This window comes from Bufo bufo, chromosome 10 (genome assembly GCF_905171765.1).
Source record: "Bufo bufo chromosome 10, aBufBuf1.1, whole genome shotgun sequence".
Taxonomy (NCBI): Eukaryota; Metazoa; Chordata; class Amphibia; order Anura; family Bufonidae; genus Bufo; species Bufo bufo.
The window spans coordinates 85,118,940-85,137,461 of NC_053398.1; the positions used below are offsets into that span (position 1 = coordinate 85,118,940).

General features: G+C 44.4%; 1 protein-coding gene across 1 annotated transcript in view; it reads left to right on the forward strand.

The window, feature by feature from the left end:
- LOC120980312 (C-factor-like) overlaps positions 1-18,522 on the forward strand; it is an 85,440-nt gene that overhangs the window by 28,554 nt on the left and 38,364 nt on the right. Inside the window, exons 3-4 of the mRNA XM_040409342.1 lie at positions 3,132-3,319; positions 17,241-17,402. Coding sequence (XP_040265276.1) covers positions 3,132-3,319; positions 17,241-17,402 — 350 coding nt within the window. The remainder of the gene's footprint in view (positions 1-3,131; positions 3,320-17,240; positions 17,403-18,522) is intronic.

Consider the following 18,522-nt stretch of genomic DNA (forward strand, 5'->3'; position numbering starts at 1 on the left):
GGAACCTATGTGAGAGATTTAGGCCCCTTTCACACGGGCGAGATTTCCGTGCGGGTGCAATGCGGGAGGTGAACGCATTGCACCCGCACTGAATACCGACCCATTCATTTCTATGGGGCTGTTCAGATGAGCAGTGATTTTCACGCATCACTTATGCGTTGCGTGAAAATCGCAGCATGCTCTATATTGTGCGTTTATCACGCAACGCAGGCCCCATAGAAGTGAATGGGACTGAGTGAAAATTGCAAGCATCCGCAAGCAAGTGCGGATTCGGTGCGATTTTCACGCACGGTTGCTAGGAGACGATCGGGATGGAGACCCGATCATTATTATTTTCCCTTATAACATGGCCTTACACTTTTACTGATATAAAGTGACAAAAAATGTTTTCTTAGCACATTTTTTTTTTTTTTGACGGTGTTCATCTGAGGGGTTAGGTCATGTGATATTTTTATAGATCCGTTCGATACGGAAACAGCGATATCTAATATGTCCCTATTTTTAACATTTTTTTTAACTTTATTATTATTATTTTTTACTTGAAACTTTTAATTTTTTTGTAAAACTTTATTTTTTTCACTTTATTTTTTGTCCCACTCTGGGACTTTTGGGGATCTGATCCCCTTTACAATGCATTACAAAACTTCTGTATTGTAATGCTTTGGCTGTAAGTCTATTACTCACTGTAATAGACTTACAGCTTCCTGCCTGTGAGATACAGGGGCTGGATCTCACAGGCTGTCACGGAAGGCAGCCACGATGCCTAAGGAAGGCATCGGGCTGCCTCCCTGCCATCCGGTACCTCGCCACAGCAGCGCAGGGACCCGATGGACACCCCGCAGGATACCGCATATGCCACGGTCAGCGCTGACCATGGCAATGCAATGGTTAATGTGCCAGCATCAGTGTTTTTACTGATGCCGCTGCATACAGCAGGGGTCCGGCTATGACTGCCGCTGATCGGGTGGGAGCAGCTCCTGCTTCTGTCCCACATTTCTGCGCCGTACATGTATGGCGCTGTTATCCTATGGGTTTAGGGCTCAATCACACGACCGTATGAACGGGTCCGCACCCATTCTGCAAAATTTATTTATCCATTCATTTCAATGGGGCCGCAAAAGATGCTGTCCGCATCCGTACTTCGATTCCGCGGCCCCGCAAAAAAGATAGAGCATGTCCTATTCTTGTCCGCAATTGCGGACAATTATAGGCTTTTTTCAGATTGGTTGCTATGGGCAACTAAGCCAGTTCAACTTTACACCAGTTTGATAAATGACCCCAAAAGTACATTACAAAATTATATACATACACATAATGTACAAATATACTTTAACTGCATAAACTGAAAAGCAAGGGCTTCTCCAGGAATGATTAAAAATGGCCTCCAGCAACCCATCCTAGAATGTGATGGGTTGCCTTCACTCGTAGAGCTGCTTAAATAGATAGTAATGATGCAATCCTGTGTGCAATATGATGTCATGACTGAGCAGTCTGACAGGAATGGCGAGTAGGATTACATCTCTCCTCCTCATCCCTGTCAAGCTGCTCATCCATGATGACATTTCACACATGGGATTTCAACATTGTTTATTTTAGATCAGGGTTTCTTCTGTAGAGTAGATAGATGTGGAGCCACCATACATGAAATATGCCATTAGGCTTAGACAGGGCCGGCGCAACCATATAGGCGAACTAGGCGTTCGCCTAGGGCGCCGGCCTGCTGGGGGCGCCCTGGTGGGCTCCCCCTGACTGGGGCTGCAGCCCTGGGCGAGCGACTCTTGAGCCGCCCCCTGCGCCGTTACAGGGGGGTCAGGAGGTGGAGGTCCTTCTTAAATATGGCAGAGCAGGCATCTGCTTACCCTGATGGCAGGTGCCTGCTCTGCCAGTAAATTACCGGAGGAGAGGAGGCGGGCGGCAAGGGAGGCTGTTCTAGCAACTCCCCACTCCTCCCTAGTGCGCCCTCTCTGATGCCGGAATATGACGCCATTCCGGCCCCGGCATACTAAACGGCGCGCTGGAGGACTGAGGAGCTGCACCACACTGGACCCCAGGGAGGTGAGTGTTTAAGTGTTTGACTGAATGAGTGTCTGCCTGTGTATTTATGTCAGTGAGTGAGTGTATGTATGTCTGTCTTTCTGTCAGTAAATGTATGTGTGTCTGTCATTGAGTGTCTGTGTGTGTATGTCAGTGAGTGAGTGTATGTCAGTGAGTGTGGATGTCTGTCGGTCAGTAAGTGTCTGTGTGTTTGTCAATGAGTATGTCTATGTTTGACAGTGAGTATATGTGTGTTTGTCTGCCAGTGAGTGAGTGTATGTCAGTGAGTGTGGATTTCTGTCGGTCAGTAAGTGTCTGTGTGTTTGTCAATGAGTATGTCTATGTTTGACAGTGAGTATATGTGTGTTTGTCTGCCAGTGAGTGAGTGTCTGTCAGTGAGTATGTCTGTCAGTGAGTTTCTGTGTGTGTGTTTCAGTGGGTAGGTGTATGTCTGTCAGTGAGTGTATGTGTGTCTGTCAGTGAGTATGTCTGTCAGTGAGTTTCTGTGTACGACATTCAGTAAGTGTCTGAGTGCGTGTCTGTCTGTCAGTGTGTGTGTGTGTCTGTCAGTGAGTGAGTGACATGAGGGGGTGGCAAAATGGATCTTTGCCTAGGGCGGCAAAAATCCTAGCATTGGCCCTGGGCTTAGAAGTCTGATAGCAAAGCTCAGCAATGTAAAGTTAAGACAGGCACCAGCACCGAAGTGCAGCGTACGGCGAGTACCATCTCCCTCAGCCCCCTAAGTAAGTGGAGGAAACCCATGCTAGCCAAGTATTTTGCGGATAGGATGCAGACTCATTCATTTCAATGGATCCGCTATCAGGATCCGTATATGTCTGTTCCGTAGCCCCGCCAAAAAAATAGAACATGTCCTATTCTTGTCCATTTTAGGCATTGTTACAATGGATCCGCAAAAAAACACGAATGGCATATGGATGTCATCCGTTAGTTTTTTTTGCGGATCCACAATTTGCGGACCGCAAAACACATACGGTCGTGTGCATGTAGCCTTAAGAAAAGGAACTAATAAAATAATGGTAGTAATATAATTGTAGCCTTCTTCTAATTATTGTTCCAATTTTGCTTTGTTTTTATAGAAACCACAGATGAGAATAGCATCAAACAGGCTGTAAAGGAGGTGGAAAAACATCTAAATGGAGCTGGTCTTAACTTACTGATCAACAACGCAGGTGTCATGCCAGAGAGCAATCTTGAGACTGCAGACGCAGCTGACTTCATGAGTGTTTACAACATAAATGTAGTTGGTCCATTTCTGCTGGCAAAGGTAAGAAAATAATAGCTCGTTTTTGTGAGATATTACTGTTTTCTGTCCACAGTAGGCAGAGGCATACAATAATTAGAATCCAAATAGATATCTTTAGTGCCTTCTGAGAAGGAGGTATATCAATAAAATAGGGCGAAGAACGTGACCTAAAAATCCCTAATAATTATAGGCAGGTGGGGTGGCACTAACCAAGTGCTCAAACAAACAGTGACATGTGAACCCACCATGTGTATAGTGTAGCCAAAGGGATATGAAAATGTGTCTCAATATCAAACCACCTCCTTGAACCTGGAAGGCTATCCAGGTACAACTATGGAGAGGTATGATAGGAATCACATACAAGCTAATCACCAACAGCTGAAGCTATAGTGGTAGCATGAGAGCCAGGAGACAAGAGTGTACTTGTGTGCTAGACACTACAATGTCCCAGCGCTCGCAGACAAGCTGTGGTGATTAAATTGGGAAGAACAGGGTTGGGTGCAGATCAGGGTGCCCTGGTGATACGGCGTCCTGATACACTGTGTCAAGCATGGATCACCTCTGTGCTGTATGAATCAGGTTGTAGCAACACAGCCAAAGGTATCCTGCAGGATCGCACCCAATCCTACTTCCCAAGAGAACTGTCATCTAGCTCATGCTATCGCAGTAATACTGGCTCAACGCGTTTCCTCTATGTAAGAATCATCAGGAGCAAAAATAACCTGCCTATCTAAGCTGAGCTATCTCATTCATTCAGAGCAACAGCATGACAGCGTATCCGGCGCTAGTACGGCCGTGAGACAGCTGCCGAAAGCGCTCTGATTTAAGGAGGAAAACCCTCCCCCATTGATGGCGCAGGGATCGCATGTCACGTGCCAATCATGTGTGGAAGGGGCGGGGTGCCTATAAACCTCCCACATCACGCTGGCTAGACCAAAGTAAGCGATGCCTGCATCTAGGTATAGTGTATATGTATAGAGGAATACTTGGCAAAACATTTAATAATGCTGGATGGAATATCGAGAAGGGATATGTGAAGGAAACGACGAAAATCAGCAGCAACCGCCTATGTAGATGTCTTCATCCATACGGAGCACACTACCAGCTGAAACTGGAAAAGGGGGGGGCGCCCGTTTTTTAGGCGACTATTCAATGAAACTGAGGTATGATATATGGTCATTCAGACCGTTAGGGCGAAGGGTCCCCAATTTAAAGGTCCATTGCGCCTCTTTTTGAAGGACCCTCTGATCCAGGTTGCCCCCTCTAGGAGAAGGTCTGACAATCTCTATCCCCTGAAAACAGATAGACCCAATATCCCCCGAGTGACAGGTGTTGACATGATGGGACACAGGAGTGTCCACGTTCTTTTTGATATCATTAATATACTCCCCTATACGACGGCGAAACCCACGAATCGTTTTCCCCACCTATTGGAGCCCACAGACGCATGTGGCCAGATAAACCACACCAGAGGATCTGCAGTTAATAAACGTACGGATGGTATATGTTTTCGCAGTAACTGTACTGCTAAACTCAGAACCCCTTTTGATAGAATCACAAGCTATGCAACCGCCACAGCGAAACGTCCCTTTAGGGGGGGTCTCCTAGCCATGTAGAAGAGACTGGAGACTGAAAATGGCTGTGGCAGAGACAATCCTTAAGATTGCAGCCCCTCTGAAATGTAATTGCAGGTGTGGAGCCCATAAGGTGACCCACGTCAGGGTCCATCTGTAGAATCCCCCAGTGGCAAGTATGCCACGAGGGTATCCACGATTGATGAACCCGTCAGTCAAATCACCAGCTTTTATCTGAAAATCTGAGAGGGAGGAGCAATTACGACGCATACGGAGGAATTGGCCCTTGGGTATTCCTTTCTTCAAAGGATATGGATGACAACTGTCCCAGTGTAATAGGGTATTTGTTGCCGTACTTTTCCGGTATAAACTGGTATGAATTTTGCCATCCTCCGTTTTGAAGATGGTGAGGTCGAGGAATGTTATTTGTGTTGCATTGATCTCTGAGGTGAAAAACAGACCACACTTGTTTACATTCAGGACCCTCACAAATTCATCGAACTCCTGAACGGTCCCATTCCAGAAGATCAGTACATCATCGATGTACCTAACCCACATCGTGATGTGACCTGCCCAACCCACCATCTCGTCGCCAAAAACAACCTGCCTCTCCCACCAGCCCAGGTATAGGTTGGCATAAGACGGGGCACAGGGACTGCCCATGGCCACACCCCTAAGCTGGTGGTAGAAGCGGCGATTGAATAAAAACACATTGTGATGTAGGATGAACTCCAGCAGACTGATGACAAATTGGTTATGTGATGCAAATTCCCTTCCGCGCTCATTCAAGAAATACTGAACAGCCCTACAATCCTCCATTTTTTAGGTCACGTTCTTCCCCATATTTTATTGATATACCAATAAAAGTTACATTTTAGCGTATCCCACACCTTCCGTGATTCATATTTATTCGGGACGCTTTACTTTATCACCTATTGATTTCCGTGAATTCTTCTGAGAAGGAGACAAACTCGGTCTCTCTTAATACCAAAATGAGACATCCGATTATGATGCTAGGTTCTTCCACGCAGGAAGATGGCCGTGGCAAATGGATGAGGTATGTATTTTTCTTTTTAACCCTGAATAACCCCTGAAAGGTTGTTTCCGTTTTTTGCGAACCTATTGAAGTGATTAGTTCCGCTTAGGGGCCACAAAAAAAATAGAATGGACAAGGGGAAAAAATAAGTTTGTGCGAATGATCTCTTAATGTCAGATGCCGCGATCAGTGATGAATGCGGTATCTGAGGGGGTTCAATGACAGGGGAAGCATGATCGCCATTCCCCGTAATTGCACCCGCCACATACAATGGAATGTGTTTCGTGACTTCACTCATCTCTAATTACAACCAGGCCTGGTCATTGACTCTACCACCATATATCCGCTGGCCTCTACATTCGCCCTTCTGCTTTGCACCCTGCCAACCATTAACCATCTAGGGCACCCTTCATAACACCAGGCAGGAGCTCCCACAAAGTCCAGGGTGTGCTCCAAGGTGTGCCCTGACCACTACACAACCCCAGGGAGTGCTGGATTGAGGACAGCCACAGTGAACTACTACCAATCCCATCCTCTCCACCTCCCTCCACGGGTCCCTGCACAAACAGTTTGAGTCTTAGTCGTTTGTATAAGAACAACATGGGGGTCATTTATTAGGTGTATTTCTGGCTCAGTTTGTGGCACAAATCTCCTTTTCACCACAATCTGCCACTTTTCCCAACTCACGCCAGGTCTAAAAAAGTGGGCTCGGTGTGAGTGAGAAATGGGGTGGAACTGAAGGCCTATCTCATTTACCATTTTCTACACCTGTTTTAGGACCCTTTCACAAGAGCTAGTTTTCCACACAGGTGCAATGCATGACGTGAACGCATAGCGCCCGCACTGAATCCTGACCCATTCATTTCAATGGGTCTGTGTACATGTTTCTTTTTTTTTTTTTACGCATCAGTTCTGCGTTGCGTGAAAAACGCAGCATGTTCTATATTCTGTGTTTTTCATGCAGCCCTGGCCCCATAGAAATGAATGTGGCTGCAGTAAAAACGCATTGTATCCGGAAGCAAGTGCGGATGCAATGCGTTTTTCACTGATGGTTGCTAAGAGATGTTGTTTGTAAACCACGTGCGTCAAAAACGCATCAAAACGCATTGCACCTGCGCGGAAAAAACTGAACAATTGAACGCAATCGCAGACAAAACTGACTGAACTTTCACTGAACGCACCCTGAACGCATCCGGAGCCAATCGGTGAGGCTCGTGTGAAAGAGGCCTAAGGCGTCGAAAAGGGTTTAAAGGGACTCTGTCACCACTTTCTAACCCCCCCTTTTAAAAGTATTGTTATCTCCATGGCACCCCTGTGATTACAAAGGTGTTGTTAGAAGATAAATTCGCCGTCTCCTTTTGATAAAAAGAGCTTTTATCTAACCTGTCAATCTTCTTGATAAGGTGCCCAGGGCGTTTCTGTTGGTCTCAAGCTGCCGCCCGCCGCCGCCGCTGTTGGTGCCCAGCTCCTCCCCTGATGCTTTCAGCGCCGCCTGAATATAATGAAATACGCCTCCGGCTCTCGCTCAGTGCCCCCTCCTTTTAAAAGATCCCGCGCGTGCGCACAGGCCTGTGCCTGATGCGCCCGTGCGGACATTTACAATCAGCCTCATTGAGCGAAGTGCGCATGCGCGCACTTCGCTCAACCTCCTCATCAGACGAGCACTGCAGCCGGCCGGCTGCAGTGCTCGTCTGATGAGGAGGTTGAGCGAAGTGCGCGCATGCGCACTTCGCTCAATGAGGCTGATTGTAAATGTCCGCACGGGCGCATCAGGCACAGGCCTGTGCGCACGCGCGGGATCTTTTAAAAGGAGGGGGCACTGAGCGAGAGCCGGAGGCGTATTTCATTATATTCAGGCGGCGCTGAAAGCATCAGGGGAGGAGCTGGGCACCAACAGCGGCGGCGGCGGGCGGCAGCTTGAGACCAACAGAAACGCCCTGGGCACCTTATCAAGAAGATTGACAGGTTAGATAAAAGCTCTTTTTATCAAAAGGAGACGGCGAATTTATCTTCTAACAACACCTTTGTAATCACAGGGGCGCCATGGAGATAACAATACTTTTAAAAGGGGGGGTTAGAAAGTGGTGACAGAGTCCCTTTAAATGTAAGACAGCTAGGAAGATATCTTACATTTAGAAGCGGCGGTGGATCCGCTTAAATAATGTGGAGGCCAACGTCTCTACATAACTCCTAACCAATTATAGGGAGAAAATGGGGCCAGAAGTAGTATATCAGACTAATTACAGTCCTGATCAAAAGTTTAAGACCACTTGAAAAATGGCAAAAAAATCATATTTAGCATGGCTGGATCTTAATAAGGTTCCAAGTAGAGCTTCAACATGCAACAAGAAGAAATGAGAGTGAGACAAAACATTTTTTGAAAGAAAATGTTCACAGAATGGGGTGGCTCTACCAATCCGTAGGATAGAAAGGTGCTCACTATCTAAGTGTTAACTCCAAAAACACCAAGAGATTAGTAAATTGTAAAAATAAATAATAAAGAATAAATAAAGCAATCAATATCTGGAGGACTGCTCAAAGCAAATTACTTTATTACTACTACTATAACAGTTCTCAATTATTAAAAGATTTAAAATGTCATACAAGATACGTAAATTGTACAGAAATTAAATAACAAAAGGATAAAACATCACAAATGACGATAAGATAAAAAATCACTTGAGGTATAAATGTGTATGTCAGACAGCTTGTAGGTGCTTTCTGAATTTCTGATTAGTCCACCACAGAAAAATTGGTTATCAGCACTATATAGGCTGTTTGTTGGTAATTCTCTGAGATTTTTGATAGTCACCAATTCTTCAGTTAGTAAAATAATAAGCGATTCTTGATGTTATAACGCAATGTTAGACTTTACGAAAGAGTCATATTATTCTTATAACACAGTTCTGAAATTTGTCAAATTGTAGAAATACGGGAATTATTAGCTCTGGGTGGCGTCCCACCTATTATCGAGCTGCCTTATTCCCTTACCTCCAACCTCTGAGTGCGGCTTTTTCCTTTTGGTCGCCGTTCCTTCAGCGTCCCACGTGTTCAGATTTTCCTTAGCTTCAATTTAGATGAAGAGTGGAACTGTGTCATTCCAAGAAGCTATCAGGCATAAGTCTTTATGTAGGACTAATCAGTCACTTGAGAGGTTAAAACGGAGGTAGAGCTGTAAGTGTCCTTGCGTAAATTTTTTTTAATTTCTGTACAATTTACGCATCTTGTATGACATTTTAAATCTTTTAATAATTGAAAACTGTTATAGTAGTAGTAATAAAGTAATTTGCTTTGAGCAGTCCTCCAGATATTGAGTGCCATATCTTTATTTATTTTTACAAAACATTTTTTGAGCATTCAATTAATTGAAAATAACGATTAAACTGAAACAGGCTGTTTTTCAGCTGATCCAAATTTTAGGACCACATGCCTTTAAAAGGCCAAATCTGTGCAAAGATGAGGATTCATTGTCCTTTTCTGTCAGGTAGTCACACGTTGTGATGGCAAAGGCAAAAAAACTCTCCCTTTTTGAACGTGGTCGGGTTGTTGAACTGCATAAGCAGGGTCTCTCACAGTGCACCATCGCTGCTGAGGTGGGACGCAGTAAGACAGTCATTTGGAATTTCTTAAATGATCCTGAGGGTTATGGAACAAAAAAGTCAAGTGGAAGACCCAAAAAAATTTCATCAGCACTGAGCCGGAGGATCTAATTGGCTGTCCGTCAAGACACTGGACGATCCTTGACCCAAATTAAGGAGTGTTGTTATACACGTCCTAAATGTGAACTCGATATAGAGATCTACCCGTACTGAGGGATATACCCATGCATGTAGTAACAGGTAGGCCATCCTGCGATATTCATGTTTTATAATGCATATTCTTTGAACATGGTGACACTTGACATGTGGAAAATCTTTTTGGGAGTAGTAGCAGCATAGGTCAGGTGATTCTGGCACCCTTATCTGTTGTTTTAGTTTTATCATTACCATTATATTATTAAATATTGTGTATATGAATTTTTATGCAATAAAGTGGATATATTTTTGACTATAGTGGGTATGTTTTTGTTGTTTGTGAGTGAGCAACATTATAGGTATATGTTCTTGTTAATATACATACCCTGATTTGTTGTTGTATTGAGGCCTGTTTAGGTTTTGTGCTATTGTTGTATCTGGCAGAAATATATGTTATTAGAGCAACCTGCGCTAAATTGCGTGCAATTGTTAGAGACCCAAAAGTCCTTTTAAGGACTATTGTTGTATCTGGCAGCAATATATATTTTTAGCGCAACCTGCGCTAAATAGCTTGCAATTGTTTGGCCGCTGCAGACAGCGACATTATCTGCGCTGCATCTCCTGTGTAACGTGTGCTCAGCCTAAAAATATCTGACATCCAGTGTACTTTTTCCGTAGACGATGTCCGCTGCGGAAAGTTTCATTACCTGCGCTACATCTCCTCTATAACGTTTGCGCATCCTAAAAATATCTGTGACATCCAGTGTACTTTTTCCGTAGACGCTGCGGACAGTGACATTACCTGTGCTACATCTCCTGTATAACGTGTGCGCATACAAAAAATATCTCTGAGAACCAGTGTACTTTTTCCGTAGACTGTGTCCGTCGCAGACAGTTACATTACCTGCGCTACATCTCCTGTATAATTTTTGCGCATCATAAATATCAGTGACATTCAGTCAAATTTTTTCACTGCTGGTGGCAGCGACATTACCTGCGCAACATCTCCTGTATAACGTTTGCACATCCTAAATATCAGTGACATTCAGTCTAATTTATTTGCGTATACACTTACAAAACCTGCGCTACTGTACATGTGACATACTTGTCACACTTGGTTCCTTGTAATTTTTTGCAGCCCTTTTCGCTTTATGAGTGTAGGAGTCCCACTACCTGAACAATTGTACCACAATGTGAATGAGGCCCTCCTTTATGTGATATACAGGTTGTATCCGAGTGCCTCTTCCTTGTAATTTTTGGCAGCACTTGCACTTTATATACAAGTAAATATACAGGAAAGAATGAAACCCAGCATATACAGGAAACAGGGATGAAACCCAGCATCTGGTGATGTCTATGCGTTCCAGACTTCAGGCTGTAATTGACTGCAAAGGATTTGCAACCAAGTATTAAAAAGTGAAAGTTTGATTTATGATTATTATTATGTCCCATTACTTTTGGTCATTTAACAAGTGGGAGGCACATATGCAAACTGTTGTAATTCCTACACCGTTCACCTGATTTGGATGTAAATACCCTCAAATTAAGGCCTAGTTCACACGAACGTTTTTTTTGTGGGTGTACGGGACGTTTTTTTGTGTTCCGTATACGGTCCGTATACGGAACCATTCATTTCAATGGTTCCGCAAAAAAAACGGAATGTGTTCCGTATGCATTCCGTTTCCGTTCCGTTGAAAGATAGAACATGTCCTATATTTGGCCGCAAATCACGTTCCGTTGCTCCATTAAAGTCAATGGGTCCGCAAAAAAAACGGAACACATACGGAAATGCTTCCGTATGTCTTCCGTATCCGTTCCGTTTTTTCTGAACCATCTATTGAAAATGTTATGCCCAGCCCAATTTTTTCTATGTAATTACTGTATACTGTATATGCCATACGGAAAAACGGAACGGAAAAACGGAAAGGAAACGGAAACACAACGGAACTCAAAAACGCAACAATGGATCCTTGAAAAACGGAACGCAAAAAACTATAAAAGCCATACGGTCGTGTGAACTAGGCCTAAAGCTGACAGTCTGCAGTTAAAGCACATCTTGTTTGTTTCATTTCAAATCCATTGTGGTGGTGTATAGAGCCAAAAATGTTAGAATGGTGTCGATGTCCCAATATTTATGGACCAGACTGTATATGGGGATGAATGATCACAGTAACGGTCATTCATCCCCATACAGCAGAAATCGTTGGTACATGTTAGTTTATCTAATGAGCCGGCAATGATCTGGAATGAGCTTTTGTGTGAAGGTTCATTCCCGATCATTGCCTGCTCTATTGGACCATGTAAAAACGTTCCTAGTTCCCCTAAGGCTCTGTTTACACTTGTGGCATTTCTTTTCTGTTAGATTTTAGTTAGCTCTCTGCACTATTCTTTACAGCATAAAAAAATTTAACCAAAAAATTGGAACAGAGCAAGCTCACGGTAAGGCCTCATGCACACGACTGTTGTGTGCATCCGCGGCCGTTGTTCCGTTTTCCGTTTTGCAGCCGCATCCGTGATCCGTGTTTCCTGTCCGTCAAAAAAATATGACCTGTCCTATTTTTTGGATGGACAACGGTGAAAAAACACGGATGCACACAAGATTGCCATCCGCGTACGGCCTCATGCACACGACAGTATTTTTTCACGGTCCGCAAAACGGGGTTCTGTTGGTCCGTGATCCGTGACCGTTTTTTCGTCCGTGGGTCTTCCTTGATTTTTGGAGGATCCACGGACATGAAAAAAAAGTTTTGGTGTCCTCCTGGCCGTGCAGAGCCAAACGGATCCGTCCTGACTTACAATGCAAGTCAATGTGGACGGATCCGTCTGACGTTGGCACAATAAGGTGCAATTGCAAGCGGATTTCAATGTAAAGTCAGGAGTTAATATACCATCGGATCTGAGTTTTCTCCAATCCGATGGTATATTTTAACTTGAAGCGTCCCCATCACCATGGGAACGACTCTATGTTAGAATATACTGTCGGATATAAGTTAGATCGTGAAACTCAGATCCGACAGTATATTCTAACACAGAGGCGTTCCCATGGTGATGGGGACGCTTCAAGTTAGAATATACTAAGAACTGTGTACATGACAGCCCCCTGCTACCTGGCAGCACCCGATCTCTTACAGGGGGCTGTGATCTGCACAATTAACCCCTCAGGTGCTGCACCTGAGGGGGGTTAATTGTGCGTATCATAGTCCCCTGTAAGAGATCAGGACCTGCCAGGCAGCAGGGGGCAGACCCTCCTCGGCCCCCCTCCCTCCCTCTATTGTATTAATTTCATTAGTGGCCAGTGTGCGGCCCGAACCGGCCCTCCTCCCTCCCTCTATTGTATTATTTTCATTGGTGGCACAGTGTGCGGCCCCCCCTCCCTCCTTCTATTGTATTATTTTCATTGGTGGCACAGTGTGCGGCCTCCCCCCCTCCCCCCGATCATTGGTGGCAGCGGAGAGTTCCGATTGGAGTTCCAATTTAATCACTGGGGCTCCGATCGGTAACCATGGCAACCAGGACCCTCCGCTGCCACCAATGATGGGGGGGGGGGGGAGAGGGGAGGCCGCACACTGTGCCACCAATGAAAATAATACAATAGAGGGAGGGAGGGTGGGCCGGGGGGGCCGCAGACTGTGCCACCAATGAAAATAATACAATAGAGGGAGGGAGGGGGGGCCGCACTGGCCACCAATGAAATTAAAACTGGGGAGGGAGGGGCAGCACCTGAGGGGTTAATTGTGCGGATCACAGCCCCCTGTAAGAGATCGGGTGCTGCCAGGCAGCAGGGGGCAGTCATGTGCACAGTTCGTAGTATATTCTAACTAGAAGCGTCCCCATCACTATGGGAATGCCTCTGTGTTAGAATATACTGTCGGATATGAGTTTTCATGAAGTGAAAACTCAGCTCTGAAAAAGCTTTTATACAGACGGATCTTCGGATCCGTCTGTATAAAAGTAACCTACGGCCACAGATCACGGACGCGGATGCCAATCTTGTGTGCATCCGTGTTCTTTCACGGACCCATTGACTTGAATGGGTCTGTGAACCGTTGTCCGTCAAAAAAATAGTCTTGGTAACCACGGGCGAGTCTAGAGTACCCCTCGGTCAGGAGGGGAACATAGAGACAAAAAAAGGGGTATGGGGGGGCGCACAATAGGGTAGTATGTTCAATACAAACTTAATTGTTTGCTCACCTTATTAGGTTGTGCAATAATAGACACAACTCTATTGTAGGTATGTAAGCAAAAGAGAGACTTTCCGGATCCGTGGATGCAGCCGCAGAAGAGGTATCTTTGGGATCGGAGGCCCAATCCCCCAAAGGATTCTTGTAGAGAAAAAGGTTTCTGATCAGGCGCGAACACACAGGCTCCAATCCGAAAAAAAAAAAAAACGCCAAAAAACTGCTCTCACGTAACCCGTTTTGTGACGTTTTTTTTTCCTCTTTATATACCTGTATTTACCATTAGTTATTGTGACTACTGTTAACCTGATGAAGGGGACATTTTGAGCCCCGAAACGCGTTGTTCTATACATTTTATGCAATTAAAGAAGATTCACTTATAAGAGACGGATTGGAGCCTGTGTGTTTGCGCCTGATCAGAAACCTTTTTCTCGTCAAAAAAATAGGACAGGTCATATTTTTTTGACGGACAGGAAACACGGATCACGGATGCGGCTGCAAAACGGTGCATTTTCCGATTTTTCTACGGACCCATTGAAAGTCAATGGGTCTGCGAAAAAAAAGGAAAACGGCACAACGGCCACGGATGCACACAACGGTCATGTGCATGAGGCCTACGTCATCCTTGTCCGTAGGCTACTTTCACACAGACGGATCCGCTGATCCGTCTGCATAAAAGCTTTTTAGATCTGATTTTTCACTTTGTGAAAACTCAGATCCGACAGTATATCCTAACACAGAGGCGTTCCCATGGTGATGGGGACGCTTCAGGTTAGAATATACTAAAAGAACTGTGTACATGACTGCCCCCTTCTGCCTGGCAGGTGCTGCCAGGCAGCAGGGGGCAGGCCCCCCTCCCTCCCCCCCTGTATTTATCTCATTGGTGGCCAGTGCGGCCCCCCTCCCTCCCCTGTATTTAACTTATTGGTGGCCAGTGCGGCCGACCCCCCCCCTCCCTCCCTCCCTTGTATTTAACACATTGGTGGCCAGAGCGGCCGGCCCCCCCTTCCCTCTCTTGTATTTAACACATTGGTGGCCAGTGCGGCCGGCCCCCCCTCCCTCCCTTGTATTTAACACATTGGTGGCCAGTGCGGCTGGCCCCCCCTCCCTCCCTTGTATTTAACACATTGGTGGCCAGTGCGGCACCTGAGGGGTTAATTGTGCGGATCACAGCCCCCTGTAAGAGATCGGGTGCTGCCAGGCAGCAGGGGGCAGTCATGTACAAAGTTCTTAGTATATTCTAACTTGAAGCATCCCCATCACTATGGGAACGCCTCTGTGTTAGAATATACTGTCGGATCTGAGTTTCACGATCTAACTAAAAACCGATGGTGTATTCTAACATAGAGGCGTTCCCATGGTGATGGGGACACTTCAAGTTAAAATATACCATCGGATTGGAGAAAACTCCGATCCAATGGTATAATAGGGACTCCTGACTTTACATTGAAAGTCAATGCGGGACGGATCCGTTTGCAATTGCACCATATTGTGTCAACGTCAAACGGATCCGTCCCCATTGACTTGCATTGTAAGTCAGAACCGATCCGTTTGGCTCCGCACGGCCAGGCGGACACCAAAACGACTTTTTTTTCATGTCCGTGGATCCTCCAAAAATCAAGGAAGACCCACGGACGAAAAAACGGTCACGGATCACGGACCAACGGAAATCCGTTTTGCGGACCGCAAAAAAAAAACGTCCGTGTGCATGAGGCCTAAGGCTGCTTTCACACATCAGTGATCGATCAATGATTTTCATCAGTAATTTTCGGCCAAAACCAAGAGTGTGTCATAAACACAGAACAGGTGCTAAATAAATCCTTCCTTTATACCTTATCTTTGTATAGGATTCATTCCTGATTTTGTTTCATGATCACTGATAGAAATCACTGATTAAAGCCTGACCAAATACTGACTGTGAATAGGATTTGTCAGGATCTGAAAATGAACCCATCTGAAAAAATAGTCATGACATCAGTGTGAACAGTTAACTGTGATGGGGTACACTGCTGCAACTGTTTGTTTATTGCGCCATGAGCGGGGGCAGATTTTGTGCATCATAGGCTCGGGGCTATTCTTCCAACTTGGGCCCCCTCCCTTTATTTTCCCCTGACCATCCCAAAATGTCACTTCACAGATAACACAATGATACCTCTCAGAGTACAGATAATATAGTAGATGTTACCTGCAGTCCTATGTAACACCACAGATAACACAGTGATAACTGAGTACAGATAATGTAGTATATGTCACCTGCAGTCCTATGTAACACCACAGATAACACAGTGATAACTGAGTACAGATAATGTAGCATATGTCACCTGCAGTCCTTTGTAACACCACAGATAACACAATGATAACTCTATAAGTATAGATAATGTAGTAGATGTCACCTGCAGTCCTATGTAACACTACATACTGTATAACACAATGATAACTCTCTAAGTATAGATAATGTACTAGATGTTACCTCCAGTTCTATGTAACACCACAGATAACACAATGATAACTCTCTTAGTACAGATAATGTAGTAGATGTTGCCTGCAGTCCTATGGAGCACCACATTTTAGCTCTCTGAGTATATGCTGCATTGTGGAAAGCATGGAAGTTGGGCCTGCAGCGGTGAGCAGACCTACAGAGGGGCACTACATAAGCGTAGTGGCCACACAGCTTAGAGGCAGTGCATTGTATAATGTGGGCATTTTGGGCGGTAATGGGCCACACAAGGATGTTGTGCCCAGGGCTGTCCCTCTAAACGCTCCTATTGTGATCCACCATTGGCTGTGTCAAGCTAAGCAGTACTACTGTACATCAGAACAATAAAATGTGCCTCTGTTTATACTGTACACATATTTATGTATGTTACTTGTCTCCTTACATTTTAAATACAGAACCAGGATAAACCTCTTTAAAGGCGTTACCCCATCATAATGATCACTGTTAAATTCCCACCGTTTAGGATAAAATTCATCCCCACTTTCCTCATTGTTGTCATTCGGTCTCCCCTGGTTATGGCCACCGTTCTTCTCCGGAATCCCGGTGGCCGCGCTTGCGCAGAAGACTCCTTCTTTTCTCCCGACCGGGCCGCTCGCTGTCCAGAACGCACACGCTGCCGCGCATGCGCGATGATGACTTCTTCCTGGCCAGGATAGTACAGAGCCGCAAACGGGTTCAGTCCAGCGCGTGGCTCGGCCGGGGCAAGACTTCAATCAAGATGAAGCCCGCCCCCAGCCAGAATCCAGGAAGTGAATGGCGCGCTGGCAGCAGGTAAGTATGAAAAGGCGAAGTGGGATAACCCCTTTAATGACTTGAATTCTGACCATAGTATTATTACTACAATATAATTCTTAAGTTAGGAAAAGGTGATATCAAGTCAAGGCATAAAATTGTAAAACATAGTGCAATTTGGATTTTTTCAGGAATTGCTGCCATTTTTAGAAAAGGCTGCAGCAGAACATAAGGGGAAGCCATTTAGCTGCAACAAGTCTGCCATAATAAATATATCCACGCTGCTGGGATCCATTGAGAGAACACCAGACATCTTCAGTGCATACCCAGTGCTTTCCTATCGATGCAGTAAGGTAGGCTACATGCTGTAAAATACAAAAACATTTGTCATTGTTTTGTTCGTTACAACTCCAATTATATTACACTGTATTATCATGTCAACATTCAATTAAATTATGTCTCTCATAATATTGATTTACATATCTCTTCAGTAAATTAGATATTCTTAGAATACTGACAACAAACAAAACGGTCCTCTGACCAAGAAATCCCTTTCGGGGTACTAACTATATATGTATCTAAAACTATCTTTTATTATATTCACTTAAAACTGCTATTATAGAAAAAATAATGTGTATAATTAATATAATTAAAACTATCAGGACTAAGCAGAGGGTATCAGTTTTAACACCAGTATATGGTAGTACTAAGATATGTGTTTTTTGTTGTGACACTGGGTTTGATAATAACAATTATTATTATGTGATATCAACACCCTCACATGTAGCCTTGTGTGTGTAGTGAACTGTGTATGTGATCAATCCGCTCAGTGCTTGAAATCACAATTCACATAGCATATGTGAATGAGCAGAGTGTACAATCAGTGCGCAAGTAATAGCACACATAGCGGTGAATACCGCAGTAGCATTATACTGTGAGTCTCTCACATTGCAAGTCTAAACAGGCTGCAAATGTCAATACATTAAAAGGCTACATGTGGCGGTGTTGATATCACATAATAATAATACACTGTTCGTCCCTTGAAAACAGTGTTTATTAACAACATAGTGCTATAAAATAAAGCACTGAACGGACGACTGTTAAACTAACATAGTAGTGGATTATAAATGTGTAGGTGATCAATATCGCTGTTGAATCACACTGCTAATAACCACCCCCAGAACATATTGTTGCTGTTATCAGCAACACATTGCACCGCAATACCATATAGGGTGCAAAAAGTGAATATACAAAAAGGTTATATATGGAGGTGTTGATATTATAATAATAAAAAAAAAAAACGACACACCACTCCGTTTTCAACAAGCAGTAATTATTATCAAACCCAGTGTCACAACAAAAAACACATATCTTAGTACTACCATATACTGGCGTTAAAACTGATACCCTCTGCTTAGTCCTGATAGTTTTAGTTATACACATTTTTTTATTTTCTATAATAGCAGTTTTAAG